The 16,360-nt window shown below is 35.2% G+C and overlaps 1 protein-coding gene across 3 annotated transcripts in view; it reads left to right on the top strand.

Annotated features, from left to right (window-relative positions):
• PIGN (phosphatidylinositol glycan anchor biosynthesis, class N) overlaps positions 1 to 16,360 on the top strand; it is a 150,680-nt gene that overhangs the window by 97,692 nt on the left and 36,628 nt on the right. For all 3 annotated transcript variants that reach the window (XM_011953602.1, XM_011953604.1, XM_011953605.1), the window contains 5 exons: positions 1,565 to 1,651; positions 5,508 to 5,563; positions 6,163 to 6,238; positions 8,156 to 8,229; positions 16,109 to 16,151. In XM_011953602.1, the coding sequence (XP_011808992.1) occupies positions 1,565 to 1,651; positions 5,508 to 5,563; positions 6,163 to 6,238; positions 8,156 to 8,229; positions 16,109 to 16,151 (336 nt within the window). The remainder of the gene's footprint in view (positions 1 to 1,564; positions 1,652 to 5,507; positions 5,564 to 6,162; positions 6,239 to 8,155; positions 8,230 to 16,108; positions 16,152 to 16,360) is intronic.

The following is a 16,360-nucleotide window of genomic DNA, read 5'->3' on the forward strand; positions in this document are numbered from 1 at the left end:
CATTGTTGTTTTTATTTGAGACTGTTAGTCGCTATCCTATAAGGAAGTTGCAATGTTATTTCAAAAATTCTTTCTAGTTAAAATTTTAGTGTTAAAAAGTTTTAGTTGTTTGGCATTAATTAATAATTGGTAAGGAAGATTTTTTACTTATCACAGAAAAGCACAATTTTGTTGTTGTGTAGGTTGGGCTTTTCTTAGTGATTACTTGAGAATCATTGATTTTTAAAAATGTCAATATAAGTGAAGGAATAAAGAAAAGAATGCTTTTCACTTTTTTTTCATATTTCACATCCAATTTTTCCTTCCGTCAATTTATCTTAGAAGAATTTTTATGTTGTCACAAGTCAATTTATGAATTTGATTATAAGGTGACATTTAAGTTTCTGTTGTTGTTTTTCTCTTTCTGGTCATCCTAATCCAGATTGCTTATTCTGCTGCCTTAATGATTGTGGCCTCAGTCCAAATCTTAGATTGTTTATGCAACACATAATTCTTTGAGTTGGCTAAAATCCAACCAATTTTTAAAGATACCTTTATCATGGTGGGCTACAGAGTTAAATTGACGTTTCTTGTCTATATGTAGAGCTGATGGTAATTCTGAGAAATTGGTGATAGATTATTTACAATTTTACTAACGTCACATAAAATGAATATTACAGAAAATACCTTCATAGTTGATCCATCCTTATCTGGCTCCAGTTGAGTTTGTAGATTGTTATTGATAATTCCGAATGATTAATTTCAATAAAGAAGAAACTTTAGTGAGGCATATTTAGTAATTACTGGTTTTAAACTTTTAGTCCTTGAATATTAAAATAATACACAAAAAGCAGTTTTGAGCAGATTCATGTAAATACTCAGAGATTAGCCTTAATATTAAATATTTCATCAGGCCGAGGATTATTGTGTTACTTTTTAAATTCTATGTTTTTAACTGAAAGCAGATGTATCTCTTTCTAGAAAAGAGTATTAAAACATCCCAAGAACTTAATAGAAAATTACATGGGAAGTAGGAATGGGGAAAGTCTATCTTTAAATTCACCCATTAGTGTTCTATTTGTGGAAGGTGTTTAAGCAAGAGTGCACTCACCTTGTTGGATTGAGTGGCTTTCTGTTCTACCAAAGATAGGAATATGTTGCTTTTTTACAGAAAGAAAATTTCTCTGCAAATAGAATTAATAGAGGGACAAATAAACAAACATTTAATTTTACCGTGCCTTTTAATATGATACCATATCTAGGTTTAAGATGATCAGGACACTCTGAGAAATTAGTCTTTGAAAAGGGAAGAATTTATATAGTAATTTTAAAATGAAGCATTTATATAAGAAAAAGCTTAATTCTCACTTTTATTACACATATAGCAACACTACAACTGTATTCTATATATTATTTTACCTTTTGACAGATTTTATTAAGGTGTAATTAAACCCGAGGGAAAGATTTATTGTTTTTTATCTTTTTGTCAACACAGGGCATGTTTCTAGCCATTGTAAGTTTGCCTTCAAATATAGAAATAAGTCAACTGTTATTGTGCATTAATATTTTTCTTATTATCTCACAGCTTACCAGTATCCAGTTCTCTTATAATACTGATATAACTCAGTTTCGACAGCTGTATCTGGATGACATCCGTAGGGCCTTTTTCCTTGTATCCTTTGTTGAGACTTCGGTTTAAAGAGCTGCAACTCCCACTTAGTGGAGTAAGAAGACATGGAAGGTGTTTTTGCCCATCACTTAATAGTGGTATTAAGTAGTTTAACCTCCCTGAACTATAGTTTTCTCATGTAATTCACATTAAAACATTTTTTGAACTATCGAAAAGTATAAAGAATGATAAGTATGTATATATATTCCTACTATTCAAGATACTAGCCATTAGTATTTTGTCACATAGGTTTTTTTAAAAATGTGTTTTTAAGAAATTAAAACATTAGAGCTAAAGCTAAAGTCTTTCAACTCTCAACTTCAATCTAATTTCTCTCATCCTGGAAGAAACCACAATTATGAGTTCATATCTTTTTATGTGCATTTTATTCTAAACTCATATTACATGACATCTGTCTCACAAAGGTTTTTGGATCACCTCAGAGGCAATGTTGTGAAAGTTGTTAGTAGTAGAAGTTTGAAAGACAGTATGGCAGAGGAAAGTCTTAGTTTGGAAAGGCTCACTGACTAGCTGCAAGAAATCATAGGGATGTATTTCCTTTATTTTATTTTATTCAGCTTTATTGAAGTATAATTGACAAAAATTGTATATATTTAAGGTGTATATTTTGATGTTTTGATATATGTATACATTGTAAAATGATCACCGCAATCAAGCATGTCTATCTATATATATATCACATCATATCTATTGCCTCACATACTGTTTTTTCTTTCTGTTTTTGCAGTGAGAACACTTAAGATCAACTCTCTTAGCATATTTCAAGTATACAATATAATATTACTGACTATAGTCACCATGCTGTACATTTCATCTCCAGACCTTATTCATCTTGTACAACTGAAACTTCATACCCTTTCACCAACATTTCCCCTTTCCCCTCCTCCTCTCAGCCCTCGACAACCATCATTCTACTCTTTTTTTCTAAGTGTAACTATTTTACTTTTGCTAGCTGTAGGAGTTCCTTGTATGTTTTGGATATTAACCCCTTATCAGATACATGGCTTGTAAGTATTGGAGGCATTTCCTTTGAGCTGTCCATAGTGCAGAGTCTAGACCTCTCAGGTACAGAAAATAAATATTCCATCCTCTCTGTCTTTTGCTTTCACTCTGTTTTGCTTTCTTTCTCTCTTTACAGGTTCTTTCCAATCAGCTAATACTAATAAAGCACTTTACCCATTGATCCTTGCATTTCCCTAAATTATAATTTCATCTTGTCCTTTCTGTTTAATTTTTTGAAAGAAAAATTTATAGTTGCTGCCATTATTTTCTCTCCATATATATACCACGTCCACAAACCTCTAACAATGTCTGACACATAGTAGTGCTCTATCAGTACTTGTCAGATGTCTCTGCCGAAGTTGTACTGTCAGTGGTCTGCAGGGGCTTCCTGACCACTCACATCTATTCAGTTTACCTGATCACACTTTAACATACAAGTCTATGTTTTCTCTTTCTTTTCCCTTCACATCCAGGACACAGTACAAGTTTTCTTCTAAGATTTTTATATCATTTCTATTCTTCTCTATAACTACTTCCTTTGCCTGATCTTCAGCCATATTTTTTTCTCCATGCTCCACCATTAACCTTCTCTTATTGTGCCTGGTTTATGCCATATTTTCCTGTAACTTTGGTAGACACTCCTTTGCAAACAACTCTAAGATCTATTTTTCCAAACTTGACCTCTCTCGTGACCTGAAGGACCACATGTCTAACATTCTGCTGGACATCACCAAATATGTGTCCCAAACTGACTAACAACTGCCACTCCTCTTCAAAGTCACTCTCTCTGGCAGGCCTTATCTCATTTAATGGCATCACCATACTCCCTGTCCCCAAGACGTCCAACTTGTTGTCATATTTAACTGCTCCTTGTCCACTTCTTTTTTTTTTTTTTTTTTTTTTTGAGACGGAGTCTCGCTCTGTCATCCAGGCTGGAGTGCAGTGGCCGGATCTCAGCTCACTGCAAGCTCCGCCTCCTGGGTTTAGGCCATTCTCCTGCCTCAGCCTCCCAAGTAACTGGGACTATAGGCGCCCGCCACATCGCCCGGCTAGTTTTTTTGTATTTTTTTAGTAGAGATGGGATTTCACCGTGTTAGCCAGGATGGTCTCGATCTCCTGACCTTGTGATCCACCCGTCTCGGCCTCCCAAAGTGCTGGGATTACAGGCTTGAGCCACCGCGCCCACCCACCCCTTGTCCACTTCTAAAGTCCCTGTGACTCCCTTCACTCTTGATCTTCATTCCCACTGCATCAGTTCACACTTCCTTATCTCTGACATGGACTACTGAAATTGCTCCCTACTTAAATTTTCTGCCTCCAATTATTTGTCTCCCTTATCTGAATATCACACAGTTACTGGTGTTTCTTGATTATAACACCAGTCTAAAAGATTTTCTACTCTTCACTGTATCCACAATAAAGTTCAGGCTTTCTTTAAAAAACAACAACAACAACAACAACAAATGGAGTCTCACTCTGTCGCTAGGCTGGAGTGCAATGGCATGATCTCGGCTCACTGCAACCTCTGCCTCCCAGGTTCAAGTGTTTCTCCTGCCTCAGCCTGCTGAGTAGCTGGGACTATAGGCATGCGCCACCAGGCCAGGCTAATTTTTGTATTTTTAGTAGAGACGGGGTTTTACCATGTTGGCCAGAATAGTCTCAATCTCTTGACCTCGTGATCCACCTGCCTCAGCCTCCCTAAGTGCTGGGATTACAGGACAGGCGTGAGCCACCACGCCCAGCCAAGTTCAGGCTTTTTATTAATATGCCACTAATCTATATTTCTTGCTTCATCTTTCACCATATCCTTCAATAAAGTCTAAGTTCCTATCTATCAAACCTTTTTACTCTTCCTTGGCGGTGTCATTTTTTTCTCACTGTTCTTTACCTTAAAATGTCTCTCCTCTATTTCTGTCATCATATCTTAGTCACCATTTGAGTATTTTGAGACTATTTTATTTATGTTTATATTCTTAGTGCCTATCTCTATCTCTGACATATACTAGACAATAAACATTGGTTGGTTAGATGATTGGTTGAATCACTGAATCCATGAATACATTTAAGGCTCAACTCACCAACTCAAATGCCTCTTTTTCACTGAAAATTGTCATGATTCATACTTCCTCTTCAGTGTTGCTTCACCATTTTTTGTGGGTATCTATAGTAATAAAAGAGCTAACACTTATCAAGCCCTTTCAGTGGGCTAGGCACCATTTTAAGTGCTTTGCTCGCAGTAAGTTCTTAGACACTAAGGTTAATATCAATGTTTATTGCTTTACTAATACAAATATAAGTTTAAGAAATGTCAAAAAGATATTCAGTGTTTTCTCATGTATCATTCTCTATTGAATTATTTTAAAACATGGTATCTTGTTTCTTCCTGAGACTTTCAAGCGGTCTAGCATGTGTTTAACATGTGGTGGGTTTACAGCAAGCATACATAGACTATAACCGTGTCTTTCAGCTGAAAACGTCTATGTTATACACTAGATCCACGTTTTTCTTTTGAAAAAAATCACTAGCAGCCAACTACAGATATGGTCCACCTTGCTCATGTTAGGGAAGAGGAAAATAACCTTCCTAAGGTTACTAGGGACTGAGTGAGGATGACCTCTCAGGCCTCATTATTCTCAGTACACTGCCTCTTCAGTCTGGCCGTTTTAAAATGCATTGACAAGGAGATATAATGGAATGTTCACTGAAAACAATTCATGGTCAATATGCAAGTAAAAAAGCAAATTACTCTCAAGGTAAAATTAGCATATCTTTTCTAAATGAAAAGGAAATTTGTATGAAATGTGAGTTGTTTTGCCATTTCCTTGACTTCCTTTAGGTTTTCTTCTTAGTGACAGCATTTTTTGGAACTGGAAATATAGCTTCCATTAACAGGTAATTTTAAATGAAAGTGACATATGTATAACCAAAAAATAATGCAACCTGGGACTTCTATACCTTTTGTTCTGTACCTTACCTTTTTTTTTTTTTTTTTTTGAGACAAAGTCTCACTCTGTTGCCCAGGCTGGAGTGCAGTGGTGTGATCTCGGCTCACTGCAGCCTCTGCCTCCCGGATTCAAGCAATTCTCATGCCTCAGCCTCCCAAATAGCTAGGATTATAGGTGCCCACCACCATGCCTGGCTAATTTTTGTATAGTAGAGATGGGGTTTCATCATGTTGGTCAGGCTGGTCTCAAACTGCTGACCTCAGGTGATCCACCCACCTCGGCCTCACAAAGTGCTGACATTACAGGCATGAGCCATGGCACCCAGCCTGTACCTTTCTTTTTATACTGAATGATACATTTTGGAGATTGGTATGTATTGGCACATTCAGATCTACTGTGTTCATTTTAGTGGCTTCATAATATGATGTTTGCTTATGTTTTAGTAAGTAGATTTCAGAGAATTAGTTTAAACATCTTTTTAGACGAACATTCTTTTAAAGTTACAGAGTGAATTCTAAATCCTTTTTCCTTGTTATAATTCCCTAGCTTTGATCTTGCCTCTGTCTATTGCTTTCTGACTGTGTTCAGTCCTTTCATGATGGGAGCCCTGATGATGTGGAAGGTTAGTTTTCTTATTTTGTTATTTGTATTAAGCTATTGATTAATTAAGATTATAAAGTCATTTCAACAGAGCTAAGTAGCAATGGAAAGAAGATATCCTTTCATAGTTGGCACTGCTAAATTGGAGGTGAGACCTTCTATCCCTTACTCCAAACCACAGTTAATCTTTTTGCTTTACTCTTAAGTGCATTTGACTTCAAAAGAGTAGGAATTCAACTGTTAATTTGAGAGGATCTTATCAGATGTGATTAAAGCCTGTGGGAAGCTATGGATCAAACTGCAGTGCTGCTAAAGAGTATAAGGTTCCCTGAACCCATGTTCTCTACCTATGAGATTACCAGCATAATCTTTTCTCATAATCCATGTACCTAGAATTGATCGAGTCATTCAACAAATGTGTCATTTTCTGCTATATTCAGTAATGTGCTAGATTCTAGCTGGGTGCTGACAATACAAAGATAATGACAATTTTCAGCTTTCCAGGGGTTCAGATTCTTCATTGTAATGTAATTCTTGTTCTTCTCTAAGGTAATTATGCTTATTTTATTCCCTTTACCATAATGCCTGACACATTTTACTTAGTATATATTTGTTTAAATAAACTAAGCTGATACTTGCCTAAAATCCGATTACCTAATGTTCAGATTTATAAATAAAAATGATTAAATGTGTCATCTTAATAGGATTAATGTCTACTTTTTGTTACTACACTAATACAAATGGAAGTTTAAGAAATGTTAAAAAGATGTTCGTTTTCTCATGTCCTGTTTTCTACTGAGTTATTTTAAAACGTGTTGCTCTTTCCTTAATTTTCATTCACATTTTTAAAATGGTGACTTTTTTTCCCCCAATTTATTAAAGACCATGGACCTTTAATTAAAAACAAGAAAGAAAGAAAGAAAGAAAGAAAGAAAGAAAGAAAGAAAGAAAGAAAGAAAGAAAGAAAGAAAGAAAGAAAGAGAAAAACAAAGCTCATATAAAATGCTAGGTTCTTAATCTCTAGCACAATGCAGTAAGCTTTAATGACATAATACACTTGATGACTTTTGTTGACTGATGTGTCTAGAAGTGAGGGCCCTGCTGAATTCTATTTTATCCATATGTCCTTCACTTGAAAAATAACTTTATGCAGTCTTGAACATCATTTATTTTCCATATCTCCCCCTGTTTTGAAGCATATATTTTTTTATAATATATATATAAACATATATATGTTATGTATTTTTTCAAAATTGATATTTGGAAAGCAATACCTCAAGATATTAACAGTATTAGCTCTGGATTATGGATTTTCAACCGGCATAAATTTTGCTATAGCTTTATTTCAAATGTTTTATAGTTTTTTTTTCAAATTTGTTATAATGAGTGTGAATTTTATAATCATAAATAAATGTATTTTTTTAAAAAAACAAAAAGCAATGATTGAGAAGCTGAATCATGTTTATAATGTTATAGTTTTAAATAACCAGATGGGTTTAAGGATCTGTGAATCAAATTATCAGGTTATATAATTTATTTGATTTGGGCATTCTGTGTTTTTCACACCCTCTTGAAATCTTTTGAACCTTGTTAATTATTAGAATACATTAAATGGAACAAAATTTGTAATAGGCTTTTATTTGGAATACGTATTGATGTTTGCTGTCTTTTACATTGTATAGCTTATTACTCTCAAGGTAAAATTAGCATATCTTTTCTAAATGAAAAAGAAATTTGTATGAAATCTGAGTTGTCAGTTTTATCACTGTTCTATGTGCCATTGGTATCATGCTTTTATTTCAGTGTTTGCTTTTCACTAGTATATATAAAAGTTACTTGAGAAATTGAAAATATTTCTGTAAGCAGAAATAATGGTTTTTTTCAAAAAGTGTCTCAAATGCTTCAGTTATTCATGGCATCATTTATTGTTCTTTTACAGATTTTAATCCCCTTTGTTCTTGTTATGTGTGCTTTCGAAGCAGTTCAGTTGACTACTCAGTTATCGTCAAAAAGGTAAGATGAATTATTTTAAGAAACATTTGATTTGCCTATTTTTAGGAGATGAGAGTAAACATTTGAAGACATTTCATGTGATTGCTATTAAGACACTGTAACGTAGATTGTTTATTACACAAATGAGAAAATGTTCACCCGTTTAGTCAGAGTTGCAACTCATTAGGGGAAATTAGTTGATTAGGGCCTCTAGCAGACAAGCTTGCTTTCTCAGCAATAAAATGTTATTAGAATATTATTCAAGCTAGTGAAGAACCTCCCTAGAAAACAGTAAAACATAAATGTTAAATTATTGTAGTTAATTACTTGTTGTAACTGTGCCTACAAAAAACAAAAGATACTCTAACTTATTTTGGTTTATTTCTTAAATATGTTATTAGATAAATGTGTGAACATTTTTTCATTTTCCGTGAATTAAAATTAACTTTTCTAAGTGTCAAAAATATACTTAGTTTCTCAGTTATGATATCTACACATCTGACAAATGGAGTGGGAAGTATTCTTTCTGAGTTTTGAGGAATTTCTGGAGCAGTCCGTCTTAAGCAATCAAGACTGTGGAAGAAAAGCTGTCAACTCAACTATTTGCTTTTTTTAACCAATAAAATTGCCTCATCAGCACAGGGACTCTGGAAAATACTTGATATAAATATGAAGCTTAGCAGTTTTGTTATTCTTGAATCAAACTAGCATACTCAATCCTGAAAGAAATAACTAATATTAGCATAAATTTGCATGTTTTTCTTGATGAGTATAAGCTAGAACTGGGTTTAGCATAGTATTATGCATATGCCATAAAGAAAATAGTTTTTCTTCCACTGCTTAAGGATACTAGAAATCTCATTTCTAGTTTTAGTATATTTTTGCAGGATATTTACATGAATTTAATATTGAGAGTATTTATGCCTTGTCAATATCACATAAGAGATATTTACTTAGATGCAATAAAAACTGGTGAATGACTTGTACTTTCTTGCATCTTTGTTGGTGGATAAGATTTTTAGAAGGGATATTAGTTAAGGTTTAAATAAGAAGAGCTGGGGACATGTGGAATGAGAAATAGAAGGCACATCAAAGTATATGTGTGTATGTATTCTTATATTTGTACGTGTGTATAGTAATGCTATTTAGAAAGTAGTGCAATGAAAACCAAAACACAGTAGGAGAGAACTGAGGCAAAAGTGGCTCAGAAAGGTCTCTTTTGACCTTTAAACTCAGAAGTCACTGACATTTCTTCCTGGATATCACACTGACTCATCAAATTTAATGTCACACATTGATCCCAGCGATACCTTTTCTTCCTATTGAAAATTAGCTTCTCATCCTGTTTTCTTTATTTAATCCATCACACAAGCTGAAGTCCAGCCACCCTCACTGCCATAGCACTTACCAAATAATCACTGATAACATCTCTCCTTTCTGTTCACCTTTTTGCAGTCTTATTATTTATGTTGCTAATCATTTTCTTAACAACTTTTGGAAGCCTACGGTTAAGATGGGGGTGGAGATATATACCAATGACTTATTTATTTATTAGATCTGTAATGCCAAGGACGAGTTCAATGTAACAAACCAGTGAAATGATTCTGCTTCTCTTCCGACTCACTCCTTAAAATGTGTGTAGAACAAAAGTGAAGTAGAAAAGTTGTATAAACATTTTTTTTTGCATGACTTAAAATTTACTTTTCTAATTATTAATACTTTATCTAGTGTCTCAGTCTTAATAATTGGGTTCATCAACCAAACCTTGTAAATTTTGGGTAGAGACCACAAAAAGGTAGTAGCTGTACATGAAGATTACCTGATAGCTTATCCATTAAGAATGCTTATGGATGTAAGCAATGAAAATCTAACAGTAGCTAAGAGAAATAGAGATTTATGTCCTCATGTCACATGGAGTCTGGAGGTTGGCAGCCCACAACTCTGTGATGCCATCAGCAATCCTGCTTTTCTGTATTCCTAAGAATGGAAGATTCTTAGATTATTGCTTTTACCCTTGTGTTTTTCTCATCATGCCTCCATCTGCCATCATATCTCATCTGCCATCCAGACAGGAACAAGGGAAAAGGACTAATGAGGAAAAAGGCAAGGAAATATGTCAACTGGTTCTCCTTTTCTGTCAGGGTAGCAGTGTCTTTCCCAAAGGCCCCATGTAGCAGATTTCTGACTATGTCTCTATGGCCAGAACTCTGTCTGGCACACATTCATTGTAAACTGGAAGGGGGTTAGGGTAAAGGGAGGTGTGGGGGTGTGAAACAACCTGCCAAAAGTGTCACAGTTGTGGCCCATTCATTTCACAGTTTGAGATGACATGGACCATGAAGACCTTTGTCACCTTCAGAATGCAGCAAAGCATTAGAGAAATTAGAAGGCCACTGAGAAAGAGAAACAAGTTTTAGTATTACAGAAGTATTCAACAACCAACCATATAAGATCTGAAAGGGATGATTTTTCAGTTCTGTGTTTGATTAAATGCTCAACTGTACAAGAGCCATGGCTACCCTGCAGGGATTGGGGAAAAAAAAAAAAACTTGAAAATAGCAGTTGTCAACAATGTGATCTAGCAGCCAAAAAGCTAGTTTTCTCATGCCCTGTATTAATTGAAGTGAAAATAATTTTACTCTAATTTTGAATATATCATTTTGTTCTGATGGGTGTTTTTATCTCCAGAATGTTATGCTCGCATATTTAGGAATCCAGATTTGAATCAGAATTATTATAATATTGAATAACTTTTATTGGGAAAGTGTTTTCCTGTGGGTACTCTATTAAAGCAGCTTAATTTTTAAATTAATATGAAGTAGAAGTAAATTACTTTTAAGTATTTCTATTTTGATTTTTAATTTATTAAAATTATTTTTATTAATTTTCAGAAAAATTTTGGGTTGTTTTTGTTTATTTTAAAGTATATGGATTTTAGCTCCTCCCAGTGTGTGTTTTTTCCTGCAATAGTTATCATATCTACCAGGTCTCATTCACCTAGATTAGATATTACAGATCTGATTATTGTCAAGATTTGCTTCTTCCATCATTATTTTGTTAGTTACAGATTTTATTCTGTGTGATTTTAGCCTTCTACAATGTTATTTGGTGTTGTTTCTACCAGGTCTAATTTTTCCTGGATCAGATTTTTTGTGTTCTATGAAATCAAAAGGAAAAGGTTCTTAAGTCAGTCTCAAATCTAAAGCAAATTTCACAATGTGTAGCATTAGCCATTTTCAGTTTTAGTTTATGCTAATTACTCCTACTATTCATTCAGCACATAGGATTTGAGTTTGTATAATATACGGGGCACTGTACTAGCCGCTGGTGTTACATTTGGTGAACAGAGCTTACTGTCTACCTGGGGAGACAAAGAAAATAAAATGCTTGTCGTAACAAAATTTTCAGTAGTGTTAAATGTCAGGAAAAAAATGAAGTGGTCCAGGGAGACCTCTCTAAGGAGAAGCAATTTATGCAAAAACCTGAATATAGTCTTTACTCACATAGTTTCATGGTTCACTCAGGTGGAAGGAGTGAAATGTACAAAGGGCATGAGTTGAAGACATGCTTGGTGTATTTGGAGAACAGCAAGAAAGGTAGCCTTAAGCAGACTGCACTAGCAGAAGAATTGTAGGAAATAAAGTTGAAGAGGTTGGCAGGGGCAGAACATAGGGGGCCACTTAGGCCACAGATAGGACTTCAGTATTATTCAGTTGTTGCAAGAAGCCTTTGGTAGGTTTTGAAGGCTGTTCTGTCTGTTGCATGGATAATAACTTTAGGAGGACAAGAATAAGAGCAGGGAGATCAGTTAAGGGTCTTGCAAGTGAGCAATCACAGTGGCTCGATGGGGATGGTAAGTAATATTTATTACCAATTGAATAAAAACTCAATAGCAGGTATTTGTTTCTTGAATAAAAATATATTTATGAGGAAACTTATAGGATCTAGGTACACAGTAGCTTCAAAACATCTTGAAGATCAAATAATACCATATAACTAACCTGCCTTTAATAAAATTATTCTATTCAGAGCAAGGGAATGATAACCCTATCCTTCTTAAAATTAGATCACCTTGAATATTGAATAGTGTGTTACATTTATGCCTTCGCAGTTGGGCAGCATATGAATAAACAAGGGAAACAGGGACACATTCAAAGGAACGTGATGAAGATGCTGAAGGCCTCTGAGAGTCAGTAGAGCCATGGGGAGGCAGTGTGCGTAATGGTTTGGAGCACGGCCTCTGGGGCCAGACTTGCTGTTATAAGTCTATGACTTACCGTTACTAGCTGTGTGACCTTGAGCAGGCTTACTTCTGGGTTCTTCAGTTTCCACAAAATGGTTCAAGAATATGAAGATTTGCTCTGGAAAATCTTTTTCCTTCTTTTTAATTAAGACTTAGTTCAGGGATCTTATTCTCTGGTAAACTTTTTTTACCCAACTGCTCCAGTCTCCAGAATCCTTCCACCCTCAAATTTCTGGCTAAGTTAGGTAACTCAGACTGTGGCTGATAAAATTGTTTCTTACTTTTGTGTTTCACACCCAGTTAGAGGCTGATTTGTGTCCCCTAAAATTCTTATGTTGAAGTCCTGACCCCCAAGTACTTCAGAATATGACTGAATTTGGAGACAGGGCCTTTCAATAGGTAACTAGGGTAAAATGAGGTGATATGAGTGGGTCCTAGTCCAATGTGACTGATGTCTTTATAAGAGGAAAAGATTAAGACACAGTCAAACACAGAAGAGATGACATGTGAACCTAAGGGAGAATATGGCCATTTACAAGCTAAGGAAGGAGACCTCAAATAAAACTGACCCTGCTCACACACTGATCGTGGACTTCCAGCTTCCAGAACTATGAGGAAATTTATATTGTTTAAGCCACTCAATTTGTGGTAGTTTGTTATGGCAACTCTACCTAATACACACTTTATGAACTCCATAAGGGGAGAGATTATATCTTTAATTTCATTTAAAGCTTTTGTTTAAGGAATGAGAATGAAACCAATATTTACTAGGCAAATACGATATGTCGGGCACTGTATTAGGTACTTTCCACATATTACCTGACTTAATTTTTCCAGTGATACTAGGAAATATAGATATTATCATGACCATTTTATAGATAAGGAAACTGAGGCTGAGAAGACAATAAATAACTTAATCAGATGTGCCTTAATTTCACAAGGATCCCAGAACATCATCTGTGTCACACAGTAATATAATTTTCTTTAGAAAAATAAAAATAATATTTCTAAAAAAATCAAAACCATTTTTTGAAAATGGTATGTAAAGGTTTTTTAAAGGTCTTTTTGTTCATTTGTTTGTTTTGTTTTGTTGGGATTTTCTTTTGAGGCAGCGTCTCACTGTATCACCCAGGCTGGAGTGCAGTGGTGTGACCTCATTGCAACCTCCACCTCCCAGATTCAATCGATTCTCATACCTCAGCCTCTGCAGTAGCTAGGCTTACAGGCATGTGCCACCACGCCTGGCTAGTTTTTCTATTTTTAGTAGAGCCGAGGTTTCACCATGTTGGCCAGACTGGTCTTAAACTCCTGACCTCAAGCGATCCTCCCACCTCAGCCTCCCAAAGCGCTGGGATTACAGGTGTGAGCCACCACACTTATTCTAAAGGTCTTTTGAATTATACTTATTATTTTTCTATTCCAGAAGAACTGGGTCCATAGGGTAGAATTATTGTTGTGCTTTGATTCACAGAAGAAAGAACTCTGCAGTAATTGGAGCTGCTGAAAATGGAGTGGATTCTGCTGCTGCAACCACTAAAACTAGTGCTAGACAATGCCTTTATTGGGATTGATACTTTGGGAATTCATGCTTTAGGTAGAAGGTTGTACTGGATGACCATTGCATTCTCTACAAACTCTTAATCGATTAACACACTTTATTATGTGTCTGAATGGAATTATACTTCAGTAAGATATCATTAGTCTGACTTGTGGTATATATCTGCATATGTGAACTATTGAGTTACATGTCTTTATTTCAAACTAATGGTTAGAAAAACAATTATTTCTTAAAAACAAGTCACAAATCTCTACCAAGACCTCACACTTTATTCAAAAATTAACTCAAAGTGGACCACAGATTTAAACTTCTAGGAAAAAAATAGAGCAAATCCTTGGGATTTGGGTTAGGCAAAGAGTTAGGCTTGACATCAAAATTGTAACCCATAAAAGGAAAAAGTGATAAACTGGACTTCTTCAGAATTATAAGTTTTTGCTCTGTGAAAGACCCTGCTAAGAGTGTGAGAACATAGGTTACATACTGGGAGAAAATATTTACAAACCAGGTATCTGAAAAAAGACTAGTATCTAGAATATATAAAGAATGTACAAAACTAAACGGTAAAAAAAATTTAGTTAGAAAGTGAGCAAAACACCTGAAGAAGATATACAGATGGCAAATAAGCCAATGAAAAGTTGTTCAGCATTATTAGCCATTAAAGGAATGCATATAAAAACCACAGTGGTTTGGGCGTGGTGGCTCATGCCTGTAATCCCAGCACTTTAGGAGGCCGAGGCGGGCAGATACGAGGTCAGGAGTACGAGATCAGCCTGACCAATATGGTGTAACCCTGTCTCTACTAAAAATACAAAAATTATCCGGGCGTGGTGGCATGTGCCTGTAGTCCCAGGTACTCGGGAGCCTGAGGCAGGAACATCTCTTGAACCCGGGAGGCGGAGGTTGCAGTGAGCCGAGATTACACCACCGCACTCCAGCCTGGGCAACAGAGCAAGACTCCATCTCAAAAAAGAATTTAAAAAAAATGAAATATTATTATACACTTATCAGAACAGTTTATCAGAACAGTTAAAAACAAATAGTGGCATCACCAAGTGCTGTTGAGGATGTAAGGAAATTGTTCTAATGCATTGCTAGTGGAAATGTAACATGGTACAAACCGCTCTGAAAAGAGTTTTACAGTTTCTTATGAAACTAAACATGCTACTGTTGTATGACCTAGCAATTGCACTCTTGATGTATTTTCCTAGAAGAATGAAAGGTTTACACAAAAAATTAGACACAAATGTTTATAACAGCTTTATTTGTAAGAGCCGCAAACTGAAAAAATAGCCACAAGTAGAAATAACCCTTGATGTCCTTTGGTGGTTGAATGGTTAAGTAAACCATTGTATATCCATATGATGGAGTACTATTCAGCCATAAAAGTAAATGACCCATTGATACACACAGCACCTTGGATGATTCTTGAGAAAATTATGCTGAGTGGGAAAAGCCAATCCCCAAAGGTTACAAAAGGTAACAAAGTGTTATATAAATTGTTCAACTTGTTATGTACGTTATTCTACTCATAAAACACTCTTAAAATGACAAAATTATAGAAATGGAGAACAGATTAGTGGCTCTCAGGAGTGAGGGATTAGGCAGAGGGGTGGTTAGGGGAGGACACATGTGGCTCTAAAAGGGCATCATGAGAGATATTTGTGATGATGGGAACACTCCTTATCTGGACAGTATCAGTATCAGTGTCCTGCTTGGGATATTATACCATGGTTTTACAAGATCTTCCCACTGGGGGAAACTGGGTAAAGGGTACAGAGGATCCCTCTGTATTATTTCTTGAAAATGCATATTAGTTGACAATAATCTCAAAAGTTTAGTTTTGAAAATCATAATGTATGTCCCTTTCATTTTACTGAAATAAATATTCAGAGCACTTAATAACACATTTTACAGTCCAGCTCATCTCTATGGGGTGGTGACCTGTGATAATATGAAAAGAACCTTTGAAAGTTGTATTTTCAGAAGCAAAAGTACCAACAATATTAGGTTATTTGCCTAGTCTCACTTGGATTTTAATGAGCTTGAAAAATGCATCTGTTGTACTATATGTAATTTTTCCTTCTTTTTTTTTTTTCCAGCCTTTTTCTCATTGTTCTCGTCATATCAGACATTATGGCTTTGGTAAGGCATTACTGGGTAGTCCATATAAATTAGATTAAGAGTCCTGGGTTAATTTAATAAAGAGAAATATGAATGCATTTTGGTACATGAAATCTTTAGATATTGAGTTGTAAGTGCTGGAATAATTTACACATATAAATTATATTGTTTCACAACAGGTGTTGGAGAGGATGTGGAGAAATAGGAACACTTTTACACTGTTGGTGGGA

This window comes from Colobus angolensis, unplaced genomic scaffold (genome assembly GCF_000951035.1).
Source record: "Colobus angolensis palliatus isolate OR3802 unplaced genomic scaffold, Cang.pa_1.0 Scaffold369, whole genome shotgun sequence".
Lineage (NCBI taxonomy): Eukaryota > Metazoa > Chordata > Mammalia > Primates > Cercopithecidae > Colobus > Colobus angolensis.